Source organism: Phycomyces blakesleeanus, assembly GCF_001638985.1.
Source record: "Phycomyces blakesleeanus NRRL 1555(-) unplaced genomic scaffold PHYBLscaffold_1, whole genome shotgun sequence".
NCBI lineage: Eukaryota > Fungi > Mucoromycota > Mucoromycetes > Mucorales > Phycomycetaceae > Phycomyces > Phycomyces blakesleeanus.
The window spans coordinates 3,011,978-3,032,099 of NW_017265134.1; the positions used below are offsets into that span (position 1 = coordinate 3,011,978).

The 20,122-nt window shown below is 31.9% G+C and overlaps 7 protein-coding genes and 2 non-coding genes across 9 annotated transcripts; 5 read left to right on the forward strand and 4 right to left on the reverse strand.

Annotated features, from left to right (window-relative positions):
• The first annotated feature begins 1,322 nt into the window (after positions 1-1,322).
• PHYBLDRAFT_t7 lies at positions 1,323-1,395 on the forward strand. The gene has a single exon. It is a non-coding gene; the product is annotated as a tRNA-Lys (tRNA).
• A 991-nt stretch (positions 1,396-2,386) lies between these two features.
• PHYBLDRAFT_138711 (hypothetical protein) lies at positions 2,387-2,686 on the reverse strand (the record flags this gene model as incomplete). Its single annotated transcript, XM_018430054.1, has 1 exon — positions 2,387-2,686. One exon carries the CDS (start codon positions 2,684-2,686, stop codon positions 2,387-2,389), a length of 300 nt encoding a protein of 99 aa, XP_018299209.1.
• Positions 2,687-2,710: 24 nt separating this feature from the next.
• PHYBLDRAFT_138712 (hypothetical protein) lies at positions 2,711-4,230 on the reverse strand (the record flags this gene model as incomplete). Its single annotated transcript, XM_018430055.1, has 5 exons — positions 2,711-2,957; positions 3,046-3,115; positions 3,715-3,745; positions 3,952-4,019; positions 4,209-4,230. 5 exons carry the CDS (start codon positions 4,228-4,230, stop codon positions 2,711-2,713), a joined length of 438 nt encoding a protein of 145 aa, XP_018299210.1.
• A 570-nt stretch (positions 4,231-4,800) lies between these two features.
• On the forward strand, positions 4,801-6,330 carry PHYBLDRAFT_161799 (hypothetical protein; the record flags this gene model as incomplete). The annotated part of the gene is made up of 6 exons (XM_018434474.1): positions 4,801-4,835; positions 5,048-5,060; positions 5,110-5,394; positions 5,514-5,819; positions 5,909-6,094; positions 6,169-6,330. The coding sequence occupies 6 exons, from the start codon at positions 4,801-4,803 to the stop codon at positions 6,328-6,330; spliced, it is 987 nt and encodes a 328-aa protein (XP_018299211.1).
• Positions 6,331-6,469: 139 nt separating this feature from the next.
• Positions 6,470-9,592, reverse strand: PHYBLDRAFT_161800 (hypothetical protein; the record flags this gene model as incomplete). The annotated part of the gene is made up of 6 exons (XM_018434475.1): positions 6,470-7,324; positions 7,376-7,842; positions 8,530-8,976; positions 9,061-9,228; positions 9,294-9,326; positions 9,445-9,592. 6 exons carry the CDS (start codon positions 9,590-9,592, stop codon positions 6,470-6,472), a joined length of 2,118 nt encoding a protein of 705 aa, XP_018299212.1.
• A 1,870-nt stretch (positions 9,593-11,462) lies between these two features.
• PHYBLDRAFT_t8 lies at positions 11,463-11,534 on the forward strand. Its single transcript has one exon. It is a non-coding gene; the product is annotated as a tRNA-Asp (tRNA).
• Positions 11,535-14,349: 2,815 nt separating this feature from the next.
• PHYBLDRAFT_161801 (hypothetical protein) lies at positions 14,350-15,458 on the forward strand (the record flags this gene model as incomplete). Its single annotated transcript, XM_018434476.1, has 6 exons — positions 14,350-14,596; positions 14,710-14,745; positions 14,881-14,923; positions 14,991-15,037; positions 15,093-15,112; positions 15,144-15,458. The coding sequence occupies 6 exons, from the start codon at positions 14,350-14,352 to the stop codon at positions 15,456-15,458; spliced, it is 708 nt and encodes a 235-aa protein (XP_018299213.1).
• An 80-nt stretch (positions 15,459-15,538) lies between these two features.
• Positions 15,539-16,225, reverse strand: PHYBLDRAFT_138715 (hypothetical protein; the record flags this gene model as incomplete). Its single annotated transcript, XM_018430056.1, has 3 exons — positions 15,539-15,575; positions 15,687-15,742; positions 16,064-16,225. 3 exons carry the CDS (start codon positions 16,223-16,225, stop codon positions 15,539-15,541), a joined length of 255 nt encoding a protein of 84 aa, XP_018299214.1.
• A 2,862-nt stretch (positions 16,226-19,087) lies between these two features.
• Positions 19,088-19,799, forward strand: PHYBLDRAFT_157084 (hypothetical protein; the record flags this gene model as incomplete). The annotated part of the gene is made up of 1 exon (XM_018433559.1): positions 19,088-19,799. A coding segment is annotated over exon 1 (240 nt), but the record flags the coding sequence as incomplete, so codon positions are not given.
• Between the last annotated feature and the right edge of the window lie 323 nt (positions 19,800-20,122).

The following is a 20,122-nucleotide window of genomic DNA, read 5'->3' on the forward strand; positions in this document are numbered from 1 at the left end:
ATCAAAAATCTGACTGCCTCAAAAAAATGAATATTTGTCTAAATATATGAAGTAAGTTTAGTAACATATTTCTAGGCTGTTCAGGCTGTCCAGGCTGTCCAGGCTGTCCTGCCAATATGATATTTGCGCAAACACATGACTAAGTGACATAATACACTTTTAGGCTGTTTATTCAGACTGTCCTGCCAGACTGTCTGTAAGCTTCCCCTAAATATTTTATTTTTGTAGTTTTTTTTTATATATATTTTATCTCTATTTATCTTTATATCAACTTTTATCTTTCTATCAATTTTTATCTCAATTGTCAACTTTTTTATAATTAATATTTTTTGAAACTGTTATGAAATACTCAGATTTGACCCCCCAAAAAAATGGGATTCTTACACTAATTATTTCTGACGTCAGAGATGAAAATATTGTCTTCAAAATCTTGTCCCGTTGTCTTGTCTATAAGGATAGCCTATAATTTTTCTAGAATTCAAGAATTCTGCAACGTCACTGCACTGCCAGACAACTGAAATTTTGTTATGTGCTGTTGGTTTTAAACACTTTGTATTACAAAAGTGATGCGTGATGTGTTAGGTTTGTTGTAGATTATAATAGATCACTTGGCAAATAAAATACAATGATAATAGAATAGAACAGAAGACAGATACAGTAAAAGGCAGCAAGCAGCAATAGTTGACAGATAAGAAAAGAGAGAAAAACTGATAGAATTGTTGTTAAAATTGAAAGAGAGAGAAAGATGTGTGAAAAGAGAATAATGAAACAGAAAAGTAATAATCGACGAGGAGACCAAAACCAACAAACAACCTTTCTAAAACCAAGGAACCAATATGTTATATCACAAGATAGTATAGACCACAAAGAGAAGAAAACAAGAAAAAGATACTGAAAACTGAATGAATGATTCATTGAGTTGAGTTTGCTTCTCTTTTTATAGTCAACAAGATTTTAAGTTGATAATAGAAGTTCAGAAAAATAAAGATAGTAAAAATAGAATGATGAATAATCGATATGGCAAGGATAAAATATATGAATAAAAATACAATAAAAAGATAATAATAAAGATACTGATGTTGCGCGGAGATATTGACAAAATGAATTATGTGCATTGTAGAAGAGGAATGTTACTAGCATGGGGAACCATGATTTCAAATAAGTATAATGTAGACAAATATATTAACAAGGGAAAAGGAAAAAGTATTATGTGTAGAAGGACCAGCGGACAAACCCACCAAGCAGACTGACCTTCCGGTACTGGACACCACAACATGGCCTACCGCCTGCCTTACTTGCAACACAATTATCATAGATGAAGTGCCCGGCTAGCTCAATCGGTAGAGCGTGAGACTCTTAATCTCAAGGTTGGGGGTTCGACCCCCCCGTTGGGCTCTTTTTGACGTATGGCATGTTGTCGTGCCCGAATTCTTGTCAGACAATCAGGATGACGATTACACAAAATTCTCTTTTGAGAACGACGACCAAAGTGATTTCATTTTGCTCACAAAAGTAGAATAGAAACCGAAACAGACATTTATAATGTCAAGTCTCGATCTGGTATTTCTTTTCTGGCACTTGTAACTAAGTTGCAGAATTAATACCACTGGGGATCGTCAAGTTTATGAATAGTTTTTAGATAAGAATAAAGATGCTTTTTATTAAATATATTTCTTGACTATTTATACAAAATAATAATTGATTTCTGACTAAAAGAATAGCTACGATAATATGTCTTAGATACCTGTTGTCCAGTAATATCTTCTACAATTATATTCACCATCTGAAACATCTAAAACATATATGAAAGACCAATCAGCAAAGTCAAGATCTTTTATCCTAAAAAGTCAACTCTTACTGGTTGCTTATAACTACCACTTTTGTTCACCGATGTCAACTCTGACAATAACATCATCACAGATATTAGAAATCAAATATGGTTACTTATTGTACTTAAGTAATATGATTGGCGTATAAAATTTTCTTTTGTGTAATATTGCAAATTAAAAAAAAATCATCCAAATAAAGAAAAAAATAAAGTTCAATGAAGCGGAAAATGAGTTGAAGTAAGATGAAATGTGTATCAAGGAAATTTGGGGGTTGTTTGGAGTAACAAAGAAATGACTTGGCAAAAATTTGAAAAAAATCTATGATTTTTAGAAAAAAACATAAAAATTTTATTAACTATACTAAATTATACTAAGAAATAATAATAAGAAAATCTATGCTAATCCATGTTGCAGATAAAACCAATATGAGCCAAATTTACTCAAGTTAACTATGTAAGTAATATCATTAACTTTCATTAAATCAATCTTACACAGAGGCTTGAGAGAATCGAGAGACATATGATCACTTATCATTTCTACTTTAAGGTAGTTATTTTTCATCTCCTCACTTGTGCAAGCAGTGGGCCAAAGAAAAGTAATATTAAACCAGAGATCAGTCCAATGCTGTGAGTCATGCCAATACTGTTCTTGATAACAAAAGCAGCAAAGGAATTGTCCTTTAAAGTTGTAACATTGTTGGTGTCATTGTTGTCTGCAAAATCGCGTAATCCACCAAGGAATAAGTGCCGGAAAGCTGTATCATCATTGCGCTTGATACATTCTGCAATTTCACTTCCAGGGTACTCATGCTGTCTATTGTTATTAACCCAGGAGCCGTTGTCAAAAATGTGTGGCATGATTGTCTGCTTTGTGAACTTGAGTCAGACATCTCTTGAGGTGTTTAGCCAATTGGTGTGAATCAGATGCTCTCGAATGTGTTTGTTAAACTGTTTGCCTTTTTCTGTTTCAAAGTTGAGGGCAGGTCCAAATCGTCTAATATCTTCCATCAAATAGGTCATGTTGTGGGCTTTTGCCTTGTTACATAAAGACGTGTACTTTGGGTTGTCCACATTTGCTTTGTCAAAGGCATAGAGCTTGGCAGTCAATGTGTTCACAGCACTGTCAACACTGGAAAAATTGAAAAAATAAGGTAGTTTAAATATGGGGTATAGTGTAGTGTAATTTCCATATTTAAATTAGTTGATTTTTTTTCCACTTGTGCTGAAGGTGACGTTCACTGATAGTGGAATGACTAGAGTCAACTAGCGGAATTGTGGGTGGGGGTGCTGCAGGTAAGGTTTGTTAGCACTTTAGATATACTTATCTGACTTGATATATAAAAAGAAAGTTTTTTAAAACTGCGTATCTATTTTGATATTCTTTATATGAAACTGTAAAGGTCAGGCACCAACATATTATGAAGATTAAAAGTAGCATAAAGGTGATTTTTAAGCTAGTTTATTGTTAAGAAGTTTGGTCATCAGCAGCAAAAAAAGGCATCTTTAAAATTATGGACCAGTAATATGTTCTTTATTTATTTGGTTTCCCGTTCTTATTAGGCTGGTAATGGTTTACGCTTTTATTTTTATTGGAAAGAATAGAATGTTTCTAGGTTTCAGATCTAATAATACTATTATATATCTCTAGCTACTTCTTGCTCAGTTGGTTTTTTATATTTGGGGTGAAAAATTTTCTACAAAAAAGAAATATCTGAAAAAAAATGAGCTGCTCAATACGTTTTTTTTTGGGATATGAGCAGTACTCTTTGAGAATAGATAAATTGTTAGTAATGGGTGTGCGTGTGTGTTGGATATTTCAATTCTTATAAATCATTAATACTTACATTGGAATTATCTAGTACAAAGACCAAACAATAGAATATTACAAGTAAAGCTATGGAATTTTGATTTCTTTGACTATGAAAATGATTGGAAAAAATTAATTTTTGTGAATTGGGCGATATAATTATTAATTTACATACCCAAAGCAAATGAATTTATTTGTAGATATAGATAATACTTATCAAAAGTCGATATAGTATCTGGTAGTTTTTTTTATTAATAAACAGCATAAGTAATATAATGATACATATAAGAATAGTAAAAAAACAAAAAAGTCTTACCATGTCAATAACAGCAGCATGAGATAGAAGCTTTTGATCCATAGCATGTTTTGGAGAGGGTTGTTCATCTATAGTAAAAATTGGATTCAGTTTGATTAATATTAAAAAGAAATATAATAAATAAATAGATAAAAATATTACCATGTTAGTGGTCATGTTTAGCTATAGAAAATATTTTTGGTGATATGTCCTATAAAAAAGAAAGGAAAAAATCAGGATACTTTTATGAGATGATGGCATGAAGTATATTTACTAACCTTGGCTAATCCGGATGGCCATTGTGAAGAGGATGCATCAGAAGGAAACTATACGCGAGTGACTATGATAGCAGAAACACTTGTTATTACTCAGCTATATTTGAAGAAATTACTAATAAAGAAAAATAAAGAAAAAAAGCACCTTACCAAAAACATTTGCAAGTATAAGAGTAAAAGAGAAAGAAAGAAGTAAAAAGAAAAGAGAGGGCGAGTGTCTATGGCAACTGAAACAACTAATTCTTTTTAGTTATATAAAAAAGTACTTTAAAAAAGCAGATTTAAAAAAAAGACTAATAAAAAAATAAAAAAATGGGTGGAGACAGTGACAAAGAGTGTGTCTATGGCAACAGAATAAATAAATTCTTTTATTTTCTATAAAGAAGACTTTTTAGAAAGAACATGTCTTACACAAATAGTTTGCAAATATAATAGAAGTTGCAGAGATAGAGAAACAAAGAAAAGACCAATAGCAAATATAAAGAGCAAAAAAAGAGAAACAGGAACAACAACAAAAAAAGAAAAAAAAGAAAAAAGAAAAGTGCGTTTGAAACAAAAGACTAGACTGGTTTGATCAATTGGGTTCTAAAGCAGTATGAAAGCCGATTTGCATCTCAGTGATTACAAGAAGTATTAATAGAGACTTATATATCAAAGATATGCTGAATATCTATATAAACCATACGTTTTATACAATTTGTTTACTCTTTCTCCTGCTTTCTTGCTACTTATTGCACTCATACTCAAACACACACACATCAACCCATTTTATTTCAAATAATTTAAGTATATAAATTTGATATAATTTATTTTTAATTCAATTCAATTCAATTATATAATAGCATCAATAACAATGTAATCTAAAATTAACAGTTACATTTTTACCTTTTATTATATTCTGTAGACAATGGCTATTCAAAGACGTCAACTTGCTCTTCGTCCCGTTGAGATTACAAATGAACAATTGATGGAAATTCTTTCTACTTTGAAAACTAATATGACAGCCATGGGAACCAACATGGCAGCTGACATGTCAATTGTACAAGAACAAATCGGCACTGTTGAAGATACATTGCTAAACATGAATAGCAGAATTGGTGTTCTTGCCACCAGCAGCACTGAGACAATCACTGCTATTGACAGTTTAAGCAGAGCCCCCCTCGTTTCCCCTACCAATACAATGGCTAATGTTTCTTAGCCTGCCTTCAACGCCCCGTCTGAGTTTAGCAAGAAGGCCTCTAATGATGTTTATGTGAGTATCAACGTGTGCAAAATTTTATTGATGTATTTTCTCATATATTCTATCAGGCCCATATTCGTAATCTCATGTGGGATCCCAAGTTGAAAACAAGAAATCAAGCTGATATCCTGGCAAATGAGAGTAAGCCCAGATGGAATACAAATGTTTTCTTTTACAAGTCGCCAAACAAGGAGTTGGTGGTGCGACTTCTTGAAAACTTGAAGCGCAAGTTTACCCATGAGGGATTTAGAGAGGCAGACTTGAGAGCAAGACTGCACAAAAACTTCACCAGCCAGGTTTCAAAAGCAAGAAAAACTGAAGAGGAAATAAAAGCAACAAACACTCGTTCGAGAAGGGCAGGACGTGCCAGAGATGTAAGTGTAATCTCTAAATAAATAATTCAAAATAATATAGTTTAGTCTTGAGAATTTTAAAAATACTAATACAAAAAAACTACTATTAGAATCATACTCGCCGTTTACTTGCATACACAGACAACAAAGAAGCAATTGATCTACAAATGAAGAGAGATTGTGACTTCACGATGCAAATGGCAGCAATGTCCGATGGAGAATCTGCAGATGAAGACTTCGAGAATTGCACGAAGAGCATCGTCAAGATTGTTCGGCCAGGATGGAGAAGTGACGAGGTATATTATTTTATATTAATAATTATGTCTTATTATAAAAAATATAAAGTGAAGTATTAACAAAATCATTTTAGTTCAATACTCTCATTAAACTCGTTGATGAGTACGTTATTGAAGCAATGGGGTCAAGTGCTTCTCAAATGAAGGAGACGGTTTTCACCAGTGTGTCCAATACAGCAGTCCCAGATGACATAACCCCCAAATTTCCTCAGTGGGCCCTTAGAGACAGGTATTAAATAAACAAAAATTGCCTCTCTCTTTTTATCTATATATTACTTTTCACATACAAAATACTATCAATATATATATCAGAAATACGCGCTCTGTTTTTTTTGTTAAAGAAAAAGAAATGTAAAAGTTCACTTTATTTATTATTTAAGCATATGGCTTCTTTGGCAATGGAATTACCAGCATTTTGCTAACATTTCTACTTGTCGCAATAGTAGCTGTAGCAACCTCTAATAAGATGCGATGTACAGATATAATGCTATGATAGCTATCAGGAGAGAACGTGGGCAAACAAAATTCAACACCGTCATCCTCACGCGACCTATCAGAGGAAGTACGAAACCACTTGATAAATGCGAATACATGTTGATGATCATGAACCATGCGAGTCAGATGGAGATTGTGCGTGGGTGGAAGTTGGAAGGAGTGTGTAAAAAGATACTGAATTTGTCCAGCAAATCCAAGTATAATGTTTCCATTACTACCAACAAACTTTGCCTGAACAAGTGATCTGCAACTGATTGTGCTGTTGTTTGTTCCTCGATAGTGTTGACCAAGAATGTCAATTGACTTCAATTTGATGATTTGATTGTCAAATGCTGGGTGATTATAGGACGTGTCCTGATAGCTGGCAAGGTCTGGGAGGTTGTAAGCGACTTGGTAATATTCAAGTAAATGGAGATAGTTGGAATCATCCATTACTGATGGCTTTTTGTATTTTAGAGGAAATGTAGAAGGAGGAAGAGGCTCGTTACCCTTGGGTGGATTATAAGGATCAGTGTAGCCTTGAACGAATGCTTGCAATCTGAATGGGCGACTGGAGAGAGTGGTGACTGTGGCGGCAGGTATGGAGGTTGTAACAAGTTTAGACAGAGTGTGAATGAAGGGGATCTGGCTAGAACTTTTAAGAACAGCATTGACATAATCACCCTTATACGCATTCTGAACAAAATTTTTCATGTAGGTCGCCTCAAAACCGTCTTTGCCATTTGTCTTGAAATTCTTTAAAATACCATTGTATCACTCAAACCCAAAGAGCCAATAACCATACACTGGTCCAAAATCACGAATGCATTCATGAAGATGGAGGTGTAGGTGCATATTGCAGGTGAGAATAGTGGCGGTATAGTCTACGTTACATGCATTGCAAAACTTTTCTAACAGGCTGTGGGCAGTGGTGATCTCATCAAAAGTAATGCTGGGCTTTACGTAGTATCGGCATGCATCAACGAAATACATCCAGTTCTTGAATTGTAATGGAGGGAGAATACCATGCAACAAGACAGGAGAATAAACCAGAACCCATGATTTCCACTCGTCCGCTTTCATGTAGCTGAAGCCCTTTCCAATTTTGGTTGTCAGTGTGGTGTAATCTCTGGGTAGTACCATTGTCTCTGCAATTTTCTCCATCGAAGCAAACTCTTCAGGTCCAATTGTCTTCTCATCAATCCACCGATCCATTAATCTCTTAGACGTCCCCAGGAAAAGATTATGCATGGGATCAATGATCGTTCCACGTACTAGATCAAAGTATCCAAGGCGTTGCAACTGCGACCATCGAACACCATTTTTGACCTCCAGCTGATGCCTTTCTGAGAGTGTACTTGCATCCTTCCACTCCTCAGCATGCAACCTGCTCTCTGCACCACTGCGGATATTCCAACGAGAATAATTGAATCCACGGAAATCAACCTGGTTGCTGCTCCCTAACCGAGTAAACTGCCGGCTGCACCTGTAACAAGCACATGTGCTGTTATGCGCTGTGAATCCACTTGTCTTTCTGGCGGCTGGGATATCACATGCAACCATCAGTAGTGCAGCACGAACACTGACACCATTTGGGAATTCGTGTGTAGGAATCCGCATGCCAACATACAGCTGCTTCAAATCATCCACCAAGGGCTCCAAGTAACTATTGATCTCGTCAGTTTTTGGCTCCTTTGGACCAGGCATGAGACCTACAAGAATAATATTCTCTGGCTTGAATCTTTCATCACGGGGCAAGTTGTTGATGGCCAGATAGATAGCACCAGAGGAGTGAGTGACACCATCAAAGGGCTGGAACCAGTCGATGTTAAGTGTTAACATTAGTGAGCGTGGGTCCAACACAAATGATACACCATCCTTGTCCTTCAACTCCTTCCACATCGCACCATCATAGACATCGCACAGAGTATCTACCATCTTCAACTCCTTATTCCATTGACAAATCTTGGCTTCGAAACTAGGGCGACGGAAGAAAACGCTCAATGTATTTTTAATGGATTGGTAGACATATTCACGCTTTGCAACCAAGGCACTGGAAGATATGGATTTCGTCAAATTACAGTTGTATGCAGACCTGGCACCAAGTTTTGAGGAAACACATCGAGGAGGAGCAGATATGATATCCTGATATACTGTATGACAGTCTTGGTACACCACAAATTTCTTGATGCCTTTTGTAATAGCAGAAAATCCTGTCATTTTTTGTAAACCGGCAAGACTGGTTGGTAATTGAAAATCTTGGTCGTAGATTCTCAGCAGGTTGTTGATAAACTCAATCAAGACAGCAGCACCCTTATCAACAACATGACGTGAAGCAAATAGTACCGTAAAGATGGCTATGAATTGATGGACTTCATTTTCGGGCATATCAGGAGCAGCAAAAGGGTCTGTAAAAAATTAAAAAAAATTAACACTTGATTTTTCTTTTACTATCTTTTTCTTTTAGTTTTCTTTATATATCTCACACTGACCTTCACTGTTGAAGTCCTCAATCTCGATCTCATTGCCTTCATCTTCAACATTGTCATCGAAATCATTGTCGTCTCTGTCATTGTCAAACATTGAGGCGGCATCCAAAAAAGGTGAGTTGGCCTGACCGTCCATTGCTTCCACAGAATCGGAACGAGAAGTCGGGATTACTACAAATATGGAATATAATAGTTTATTAGTTTTTTTTTCTGCTTTCAAATAAAAAAATTCTTACCCTCAGTATCTACATCCATGTTTCTCATTGCGGCTGTGTTTCATTAAAAGTTTAAAAATAAACAACATAAATAAAAAATAAAAAATAAAAAATAAAAAATTAAAACAATTATTACACAGCAAACAAAAAACCAACACTGAATATATTATACTATTCTCAAATATTCTGGTATCTTCAACTCTAGCTCTCTTATTATGACGAGTCTCAATATGCTTTGCAGCATAAGAAGATTTCTGATGACTGTTGTGACATTTAATGCAATAACAGTCTAAGATGTGGGTTTGGGTAGAGGGAAACATATTGTGTATAGCTTGAATTATAAAATAAAAAAGGAAACAAGTACTACAAATACTTTATTTGATGTGATTTTATAGCAAGCCAAAAAATATGAATTTTTTATTATCTATCTAAACCAATAGAATACGTCAAAAATACACCCTCAACTTAAATAAAAAGACGGCTGAGCTGAAAAAAAACTCTGACATTTCTACTACCTTTCTCGTTACTTAAAGCTATAGTATTTTTTTATTTTTCTAGTTTATCTTATAATAAACAACAGAGACTTTATTGGGTTTTGACCAAAAAAATGACAGTTATGTATCTACGTTCAGCCCAACTGCTATTCATTCTGCCATAGTGAAGCATATTTCATGAAATAACTTTAAAGCATATCTTCAAAATAATAAGAGAAGATCTTGACATTGAAGTAACAAGTAATGAAAAGGCCACACTCAATAGATATACAAAGCTTATATGTGATGATATGGCTGCCCATTCTTTGGTGATTGCTCTTGGTTCTGATTCTAGCTGGAGGTTTATACCAGTAGCACTTAAGAAAGAAATATATGTCAGATACATCAATATAATGAAGGATTCTGGTATAGGCTTCACTAAATGTCTTGGAAACTAGGAATCAACTGCAAGAGTTGCTCATTACTGGAGGGACAGTCATAAAAAATTATAATCTTATAAGTAATCCGATGTAGTAGAATTGAATAGAATATTTTGCTATAAAAACCTAGAAAAAAATTAAATAGTTTATAGTCAATAAAATGTATCTATAGATTTTTTATGCTTTAACAGCCAATAAAATAAACAATATAATTTTCTTCTGTCATAACAACCAATAAAAACAATTAATAAAAACAATTTTCTATTGTAATAACCAATAAAAATTTGTATTTATTAAAATAATCAAATATTTACATATATATTATTCAATAAAAAATTGTTTTCATAAAAGTAATAATAAAAAAATTACTAGTATTTAATAGAATTCTTTTCTAAACTAAAATAGTAAAGCAATAAATAACATTTAAAAGAGTACCTTATAAAAGTTGTCTTGTTAAACCGTCATAAAGTAGCCATAAAACCCCACTTTTTTTCCCATAGTAGAAAGAAGAAAACAGAGAAATGAAATAAATCAAGATTGATAGACAACACTCCAATGAATAAGAACATTATGTATGAATGAAAAATAATGATAATAATGCACAAAAAAATAAGATCAAGAATAAAATGATAGTTTTATTGAATAAAAAGATTGTTTCTTTTATAAACAAAAATGTTTAGTTAAAATAATTTTTTGGAGAAAAGAAAAGAAAGTCAAGTGAAAATTTTTACTACATGTAATTAGTGTTGATAGTAGAAGTGGAATAGAAAAATATAGAGAGAGTAAAATAAAAGTATAGTAAAAATATAATAATTGAATAAAGATAAAGTAAAAATATAGTAAAGTAAAATAGAAATAAAGTAATAATATAATAATGATATAGTAAAGTAAAGTAAAAAATATAATAATAATATAATAATGAAGTCTAATAAAAATGTAATAAAAAATAGTGTAAATAAATATTGGCAATAAAGAAGTGTATAAAATTAGGAGAAAGAAGTATAATGTTTTTAGTAGGTGACAAGTGTTTTTAAGGTGACAATGTAGATAAGTATTCTAATTATTTAAGGAATGGAATGAAATGGGGGTTTGGGTATAAGGGGTATTGGGAACAAGATTTCCCAAAAAATCTGGGGGGGCCACTCCTGTCTCTCGAGACATGTCACTCAGTCGACTCACCGCTGGATCAAACCACAAAAGGAACCCAACGTCTGGTGTCCATCACCAGAAATTAGTCAATGCTTGAAATGTTTATAACATACGTGACGCTCAAATCATCTTCGATAGTATAGTGGTGAGTATCCCCGCCTGTCACGCGGGAGACCCGGGTTCAATTCCCGGTCGGAGAGATTTTTACCAATTTGAAATTGGTAGTCACTATTGTCTTTCTAATCTGGGTAGTCTTTCTTGTCAAGTCTTGACTGAGTATATCTTTCTATTTTTTTAACTTGTATAAGTTTTGATAATAGATCACCACCAACCAGGATGTTGTGAATAAATAGAAGCAGATAGGAATATAGAGAATTGAATGCTTTTTATTAATATAAATCTTAGAGTATTTATACAAATTTCGTAAATGTGAAACTATCTAATCTAATTATTTTACCCAAGACATATTGGTTTTACATTTATGGAAGGCGATATAATATGTCTTGGTTAATAAAAAGGGGAACCAATAAGTATAACATTGAGGGCATATGTTAAAAGAAATGACAAATTGGATATCTGACTAAAGGATTTCTATCTATGATGTCAACTCTGACATCCTTTTACTTTAACAAAGTCAAAAGATTAAACCCACTTGGGATCAAGGAGTATACTTAAAATCAATGAAAGGACAAAAGATACTTTTTATTGATATGAATTGAATTGTTTTATATAGTTTTCTAAACTAATACTGTGCATTATTTACAGCAGATATTATATTATATTTAAATAAAAGAAAAGTTATTATATGGTGTGTTTGGAGATAAATATCTAAGTTTTTAGATGATTTTCAAAGTTTCATGACTTTTGCTCTAGACAATTTATAGAGAATTGTTTAAACATGTTTTATAGGGAAGACTCTTTCAAATAATTCTTGTTTAAAAGATTCTAAAAACAAGGCTTGAATAAAAAGTTATGGACCTTCAAAGTCAAGAGGTACCAATAGAAAATAGCAAAGTTTCAACCTTTTTTAATATTGAAATGAAAAAGAGAGTCACTATAGCAACAAATACATTTCAATATTCTTAAAAAGAATAGCTGTGTAATGTAAGATACTATTTTTTTGATTTTCTTTTTATATATATCAGGAATTAAATATATTTTACTATTGGAGTTTTCTTGGGATAAAATTGAAAAGATTTCAAAACTTTGATGTTTATGCTTGAACATACTATACTGCAGTTAATGCTCAAAAAGATGTTACTGCGCATAAAGAAGTACTGCAGTTAACTATCTTCAGATGTTACGGATTCATTAAAATAATGTCTAAGAATATTTAGTTGTGTTGTTTTTGATTCTAGTTGTTCTTTTAATACTATTGTCAGTTCTTGATCTGTTATTTCTTTTCTGGCATTTGTAACTAAGTCGCAGAATCAATATCACTGAGGATTGTTAAGTTTTAAAAATAGTTTCTAGATAGAAAATAAAGATGTTTTTTATTAATTATATTTCTTGACTATTTATACAAAATGATGTTTGATTTCTGACTAAAAGAATAACTACAATAATATATTTTAGATGCTTGCTGTCCAGTAATATTGTCTATGAGTATATTTACCATCTTAAACATGTAAAACATAATGAAAGACCAATTGTCAGAGTCAAAATCTTTTATCCTAAAAAGTCAACTCTTACTGATTGTTTATAACTACTAATTTTGTTCATTAATATCAACTCTGACAAAGTCTTGATCTGATATATCTTTTCTGGTACTTATAACACTAGAAAAATAGAGTAGTTTCATCTATGTTGTAGAGTACTATTATTTATGAAGTGGTAGTCTAAATTTCTATCATTTTTATTTTTTTATTTTCGATGGAAATGATAATGCTTAGTCTGTTTTATTAGATAAAAAAAACCAAGTGTACTCTTTTTTGTAACATATGTCTGCAAGATTGCTTTTTGGGACTTGTAGCCATTTTATATAGTTAATAGTTATAGGGCACTTAAATCAAATAATATTGTTTAAGTAAGATAATACAGCTTTTTATTGTTATAATATTTATTTATAAGTTTCATGAGATTAATGATCATGATATTACCACAAATATTTTTGCTGTATATATTCTACAACTAATAAAATATATATGACAATATGTTTTAACAAAAGTGTATATTATTATATTTTAGAATGAGGCAATCAATTACTGTTTAGAGACCTGCTCATTTTAATAGCTAGAATAAACTATATCATTTTAGTAGCTGGTGTAATTTGGAAAGATATATATTAAATTGCGTTTCTGAAAAATTTTCTATTCTTATCAATTCTAAAAACTTAAAAAATAAAATATACATACACAATATGTTATATAATAATAATTGTTCAGAATGAAAGTACTCTAAATACTTTTCTAATAGTATGAGATTTGTTTTAGTTTCTATCCAAACACTCAGAAGACATGTACAACAAGATATTAGCAACGTTTGGGAAAAGTGTAATTATATATTTCATTTCCACATCAAATATAACAACAATTGATTTTATACTTTTCAGAGCTTACATTACCATATAAGAGTATACGTCATGCTTTAGATACTTAATTTACACTAAACTTCTAAGAAACTCACTATTGCATATCATGACATAAAAATAAAATAAAATATGATGCACAAAAATGAAGTTCTTTTCTTTTGAACAAATAAAATACTTTGCAATGAATCGCAGCATTAATAGAAGAAATATAATAAATATAGCTCATTGATATATACATGAATTATCTGTTAATTCACGTACAGAAACTAAATATATTGAGTATCAAAAAGAAGGTGATCAGAGACTTGTCAAGCTACATCAGTTGGGGAAGCTTGACATAAGTGTATTGGAGAACAGCAAGTATATTTTTCTTTTTAGATTTATATATATACAGATATATCTTATATTTTACTTGCAATTAAAAAAGATTAATGATATATATATTGGTATTTTTTTTTAAAAATCTTCCCTATTAGATTCAATCAATGACTGTAATTCTTGAATTAGAGAAAATGATATACTTCTGTGAGAACATCCCACAACAATACTCTCTTCTGACAGAAGATGCCTTTTTGATACTACTTTGTCAAATGACTTACCCTACTATATTGAAGGATATTTTGATAGTGTTTGGAAAATCCAAAAGCACTATAAGTAAAGTATTCAATAACATAATCAACAAGCTTGTCCAGAAGTTTGAACCCGCTCTTTTATTTGACTATCACCAGTTTTGTAAAACAAAACCTTGTGCACTTTAGCTAAGTAATCTATAGAGCAGATAAAGATAGTTTATGTTTCATTATTTTTTTAAACTAATAATAATATCTATCAATTGTTTGAAAAAGGGGCACCTGTAGAGCACTGTGTTGGGTTTATAGATGGTACATTTTTAAGAACAGCATGACTATGCAAGTTTCAATAAAGTGTATATAGTAGGCATTACATGAATTAAAAAATATAATAAAGATTACTTGTTTTTTTTATTCTTTTCTAACTACCAAATACACCTTGTTTAGAGAGGCTATGGCCTGAGATACTAGACTGTTATAACTCCAGATGGTATTACTTCTTCTTTCTATAAACCAAAAACTGATAGACACTACAATTTATACGTTTACAAACAAAGTAGAATAGAAGACATAATGAAGAAAACATTTGATATCAGAGGCAAAGGTAATCTATGTTATTATCTATATGGGGACAAGACATACACAAGCTCATTGTATAGGATGTGTCACTTTAGACAATGTAAGTTCTAAAAAATATATATTTAATACAGATAAGTCTTTTGAAATTCCATACTTATATCTTAGATTCTTCAAACCCAGATCACAAGGATGTGAATACAGCCATGTCAAGTGTACGCATTGTAGTAGAGAATGAATTTGCTCATGTTGCAAGTCTGTTTGCTTTTATCAAATATCTACAGTCGCAGCATATCTTTCTTTGCCCTGTTAGATTCTATTACCTTGTTGCAATATTGTTGAACAATTTTCACAATTGCTTTAACAGAGAAAAGCAGACCAGTAAGAGGTTTGGTGTTATTTCTCTAATATCAACAGAGTATATTGATGACCTCTTGGGAAATACGTAACTTTTTTTTAACAAAACAAAAAAATAATAATTACTTAAATATGTGTTTTTTTTGTTTAATCTCTTTTATTTGAGAAAAAATTACTGCAAAGGTGAAGAAACAATTGCAGTGACGAGTCTGCAGAGCATATCTTTAAGGTCTAAGATAACCTCTCAGATATCTTTAACCTCCTCAACAATTCTCTCATAGCTATCAGCAAGAAAGAATATCTTTTTCTTCATCCTTTACATTGTTCCAATCATCTTGTAGTCAGTATCAACATCAACCATATCCTTGATTTCATCCTTGAAATTTTTTAAGACAAAGTATGTGTTTGTATTTTCTATATCTTGCTACATTCTTTTCAGGCTATGGCTACCCTCTCTGCCCTCTCTGTCATTTTCAATTCTTCTTTTCTTAGAAGAAGAAGAACTTTGATATAGAAGTTTAACTAATCTTGTTATCCGGTCTTTTATTAACTCATTCCCTCTTTCTTTCTCAGCCATGTCTTCATTCTTCACTCTCTTCTCATCTTCCTTCTCTTTGTTCACATCATTCTTCTTTATAAACAGAGCTTATTAAAAAAAGATATTTAAATAGTACATATAATTCTATATTTGTATTACCAGTGCAACAAGCTCAGCAAGTAGCCTTTTGAGCTCAAGGTATAAGTCGTTATTGCCACTTTCATTCTTGTCTCCATTCTTCTTCTGCTTGTATATCTTAAGAAGATATTTGCTGCGTTTCTTGGTGGCAGTAGGAGAAAGACTTTCAAGATGCTCGTCCATCTAGTTCACAATTGTTTGGACCTTCTTCCAAAGCTCGCCTTTTTTCCAAGCTTCTTGTTGAAGAAATAGACATAAATAAGGGCTTCTACTAAAGTCTCATCTCTCTTTCAGGAGTTATTCCCATATTTCTTCATCTTTTTAAAAGAGTTTTTTAGAGATTGGGCTGCTGTTGATGGATTTTATTGCTTCATATTAATTTTAATAGACAATAATAAGAAATAATAAGAACAGCTATAAAAAACAAGTATATATTTAGTCTTATATTTGTATTCATGCATGTATTTTAAATCTCTGTCATGTAAGCACTTTTTATTTTAGCATACTGAGTTTGGCAAGAGAAAATAACAAATAATGATTGGCTAAAGAAAAGTGTAAAAAAAGTGTAAAGCAAAAAAAAATTTATATAAATTATAAAAAAAAATTTTTTATACTTTTTTTTGGAAGTTAAAAGGAGCCTTTCCTTTTTTGGCAAGTAATTTCCTTTTTAAAAGTATAGAAATAGAACCTCAAATGTTGCTATTGTGAGATAATATTAGCTGTGATTTTTTTATAAATTTAAATTTAAGAAAACTATTATTGAGATAATTTTAATTAAATATTTATTTTCATATAATATAGCCTCAGTTATAGAAGTAATATTGAATAACAATGATATAGAGATTGACTTTGAAGACAACATTGATGCCAAAGATCAAGTTGAAGATACATATAATACTTTTATTAAAGTTTTATAATCATTTATAATACCTAATAATTTGATTCCTTTTTACTTAACAAAACAGTCAAAGACTGACCTCTTTTTGATATTGATTTCTGATTTGATTCTGAAAGCAAAGATGAGAGTGTCATTGAAGCAATCATTTTAAACATTTCTGACAATGAATCTGATGATGTTAGAGATTAGTACAAAAAGCACATATAAATCAATAAAGTCAACAATTATTGATTTTTTTCAGAAGAATACTTTTCTTCATCCAATATACCAGTTAATTCTACTCATGCTTTTATTGCTTCTTTTGCTGCCTTTTTTATATTCAAATATGTTGTCAATTCTGGAGGTGCTGTTCTATTAAAGTTTTTTACAATGCAAAAGACCGCTGATTTTAGTTCCTGAAAACCTGCAAAAATTTTACTACAATTTTCGATTTTTAATTTTTTCAAATAATTTCTATTTTTTTCTGTTGTGATTTCAGATCGCTCTTTTTTAGCTGTAAAATCACACTACCATCATTTTTTTGGCCATAAAATTACAAAATTGGGTTTTTTTTTTTATATTATACACTTCTTTGATATAATTCTAAATTACATTGAAAAAGCACTTATACAAAAGTTAATATAATATTTAATAAAAATTATATATATTCTTAAGGTTTCACTTTTTCTATTTCAAAATAAATCATTTAAATATTTTTTATGTATTATAAATGTGAATATAAAAACAAATATTTAATCCATATATTTCAAAGGAACGAGACAAAAGGTTGTGATTTCATTTTTACTGTGGCAATATTTTTGTGTGATTTTTCCCTTTGATATATGGAACTAAAATATCAGATTTTTTTTATTTCACATGTTGTGAGAGGCGAATGTTCCATTTTTGAATTATTTTTCGTCATGGTCGAATCATCGTCATATCAAATATTATAATTCTAAAAAAAGACTTTTAAAAAAAATTGCGTACACTTTTAGTAATGTGCGCAGTATTTGACTTGGTTAATGACTTAACAATATATGAGTATAATTATGATGATATGTGCGGTAGATGTATCAAAGAATTACTTGGCATACTATAGTCATGGCATGGAGCAGTATTTTATCTATTTATAATTTTTTTTTTGGTATATAAAGACCTTGATCAAGATCTCTTAAAATCTATATAATTTTTTTTATAATTTAAAACAATCGACATGTCCAATAATCAAAAGAAAGACAGTTATGTTATCTGCAAATGTCCAGACTGTACAAAGTTGGATAGCTGTGGAAAGAAACAGAAAAGACAAAATGCACAACGACACTATGAGAAACATATAGTGCCTGTTGCCAAAGACGATGCAATGGGTAAATAACAAGAATAACTCGAGCTGTACATGTAAAATTAATATAAATTAATTCATAAAATAGATGTTCCTGAAGAACATTTTGACGACATGGAAGTAGATAGTATTGACAGTGACAATGACAATGATTATGATTACGAGAACGAAGGCGAAGGCGAATATGAAGACGAAAATGAAGAACAAAACATTGAATTTGATCAAGAAGGTAAGAAAATAAAATAAAATAAATGAACAAAATAATAATTGAAACTGATATATATTTTTTTTATTTTTTATTTTTTATATGATTATAATTGTAATTATATTTTTATTTCTACATCTTTACAACAATTATTCCTTTCCAGTTGACTTACCTTTGTCCCAAGAAGAGTCCATCTTTACTGCCGAAGATACAATTACAGGAGCATTTGTGGTTGATGGCGATGAGATTGAAGAAGGCAATACCGGTTTTGATTTTGAACAAGAAGAAAACTTTGATGAGACCAGTGGGACCTCGATAGTAGAATCAGGTATGAATTAATATGGTATAGACAATTAATCAATATATTAATTTAAACTAACTTAACCTTTGTCTTCATAGTTTGTCCTTCGTCTTTTGATAACATGCCCTTGTATATCCGCTTTGTTGCAGTATTCATTGTCATATTTCACTTGATCTTTTTGGTGGAAAGCGGTGGATCGATTCTCATTGAATTTTGTAATACTCTACTGTCTCTCTGTGATATGTCTGGCGCCCTTCCACTGACGATCAATAGCTTGAAGCATAAGACAGGATTTAACATGGCAACAGACGGAATGACAGTATACATTGCATGCTCACAATGTCATTCGATTTATCCTCTGGAAACAAGTCAAAGAGTCTGTACATTTAAGAAATTCTCTCAATCCGCCATTTGCAACAACAATCTCTTTAAAGTGTCAACCGGAAATCGTTCTCTTCCAGCAATGGTATATCCATTCAACTCTCTGAAGTACGCCTTGCAACAAAAATTCTCCAAGCCAGATTTCGTGTCCAAGATCAATTTGTGGAGAAGTCGTCAAATAATTGAAAACACCAAACTTGACATTTTCGATGGTGCAGTTTGGAGTGATATTAAAGACATCAATGGCAGACGGTTTGTTGATGGTAGCCGATCTTTAATGTTGACTCTGAATATCGATTGGTTTCAGCCATTTGATGGACGAACACATTCCAGTGGTGCAATATATCTCTCTATCAACAATCTCCCATGGAGTGAACGCCTTAAGTCTGAAAATGTCATTCTTGTTGGTATGATGCCTGGGCCGAAGGAAGCAAGCACTGACAGCATGAATCATTACTTGAAGCCGCTCGTTGACGAATTGTTGGAGATGTACATTGGTGTAGAAATGACAGACTCACAAAATAGAAAGATTGTTGTTCGTGCTGCATTGATGTGTGTTGCCTGTGATATCCCTGCCGCTCGCAAAACCTCTGGATTTACTGGCCACATGAGCACATGCGCCTGTCACAAATGTCAACGACAATTCACGACTATAAAGAAGACCAGCAAGCTTGACTACTCTGGATTCAAGTATAGCAATTGGGTGAGACGCACGAAGACAATGAATCTGAAACACGCTGTCAGCTGGGCAAATGCATTGAACAATACTGAGCAAACACGCCTAGAAAAAGAAAACGGCACTCGGTGGTCAGAGCTTCATTGGTTATCTTACTTTGACCTAGTCCGCTTTACAGTTATAGACCCGATGCATAACCTCTATCTTGGAACTGCAAAGCGAATGATTCAGATATGGCGCGAGTGTAACTACATCAATGAAAAGAATCAGTTAACTATGCAAGAGCTTGCCAATGGTATTG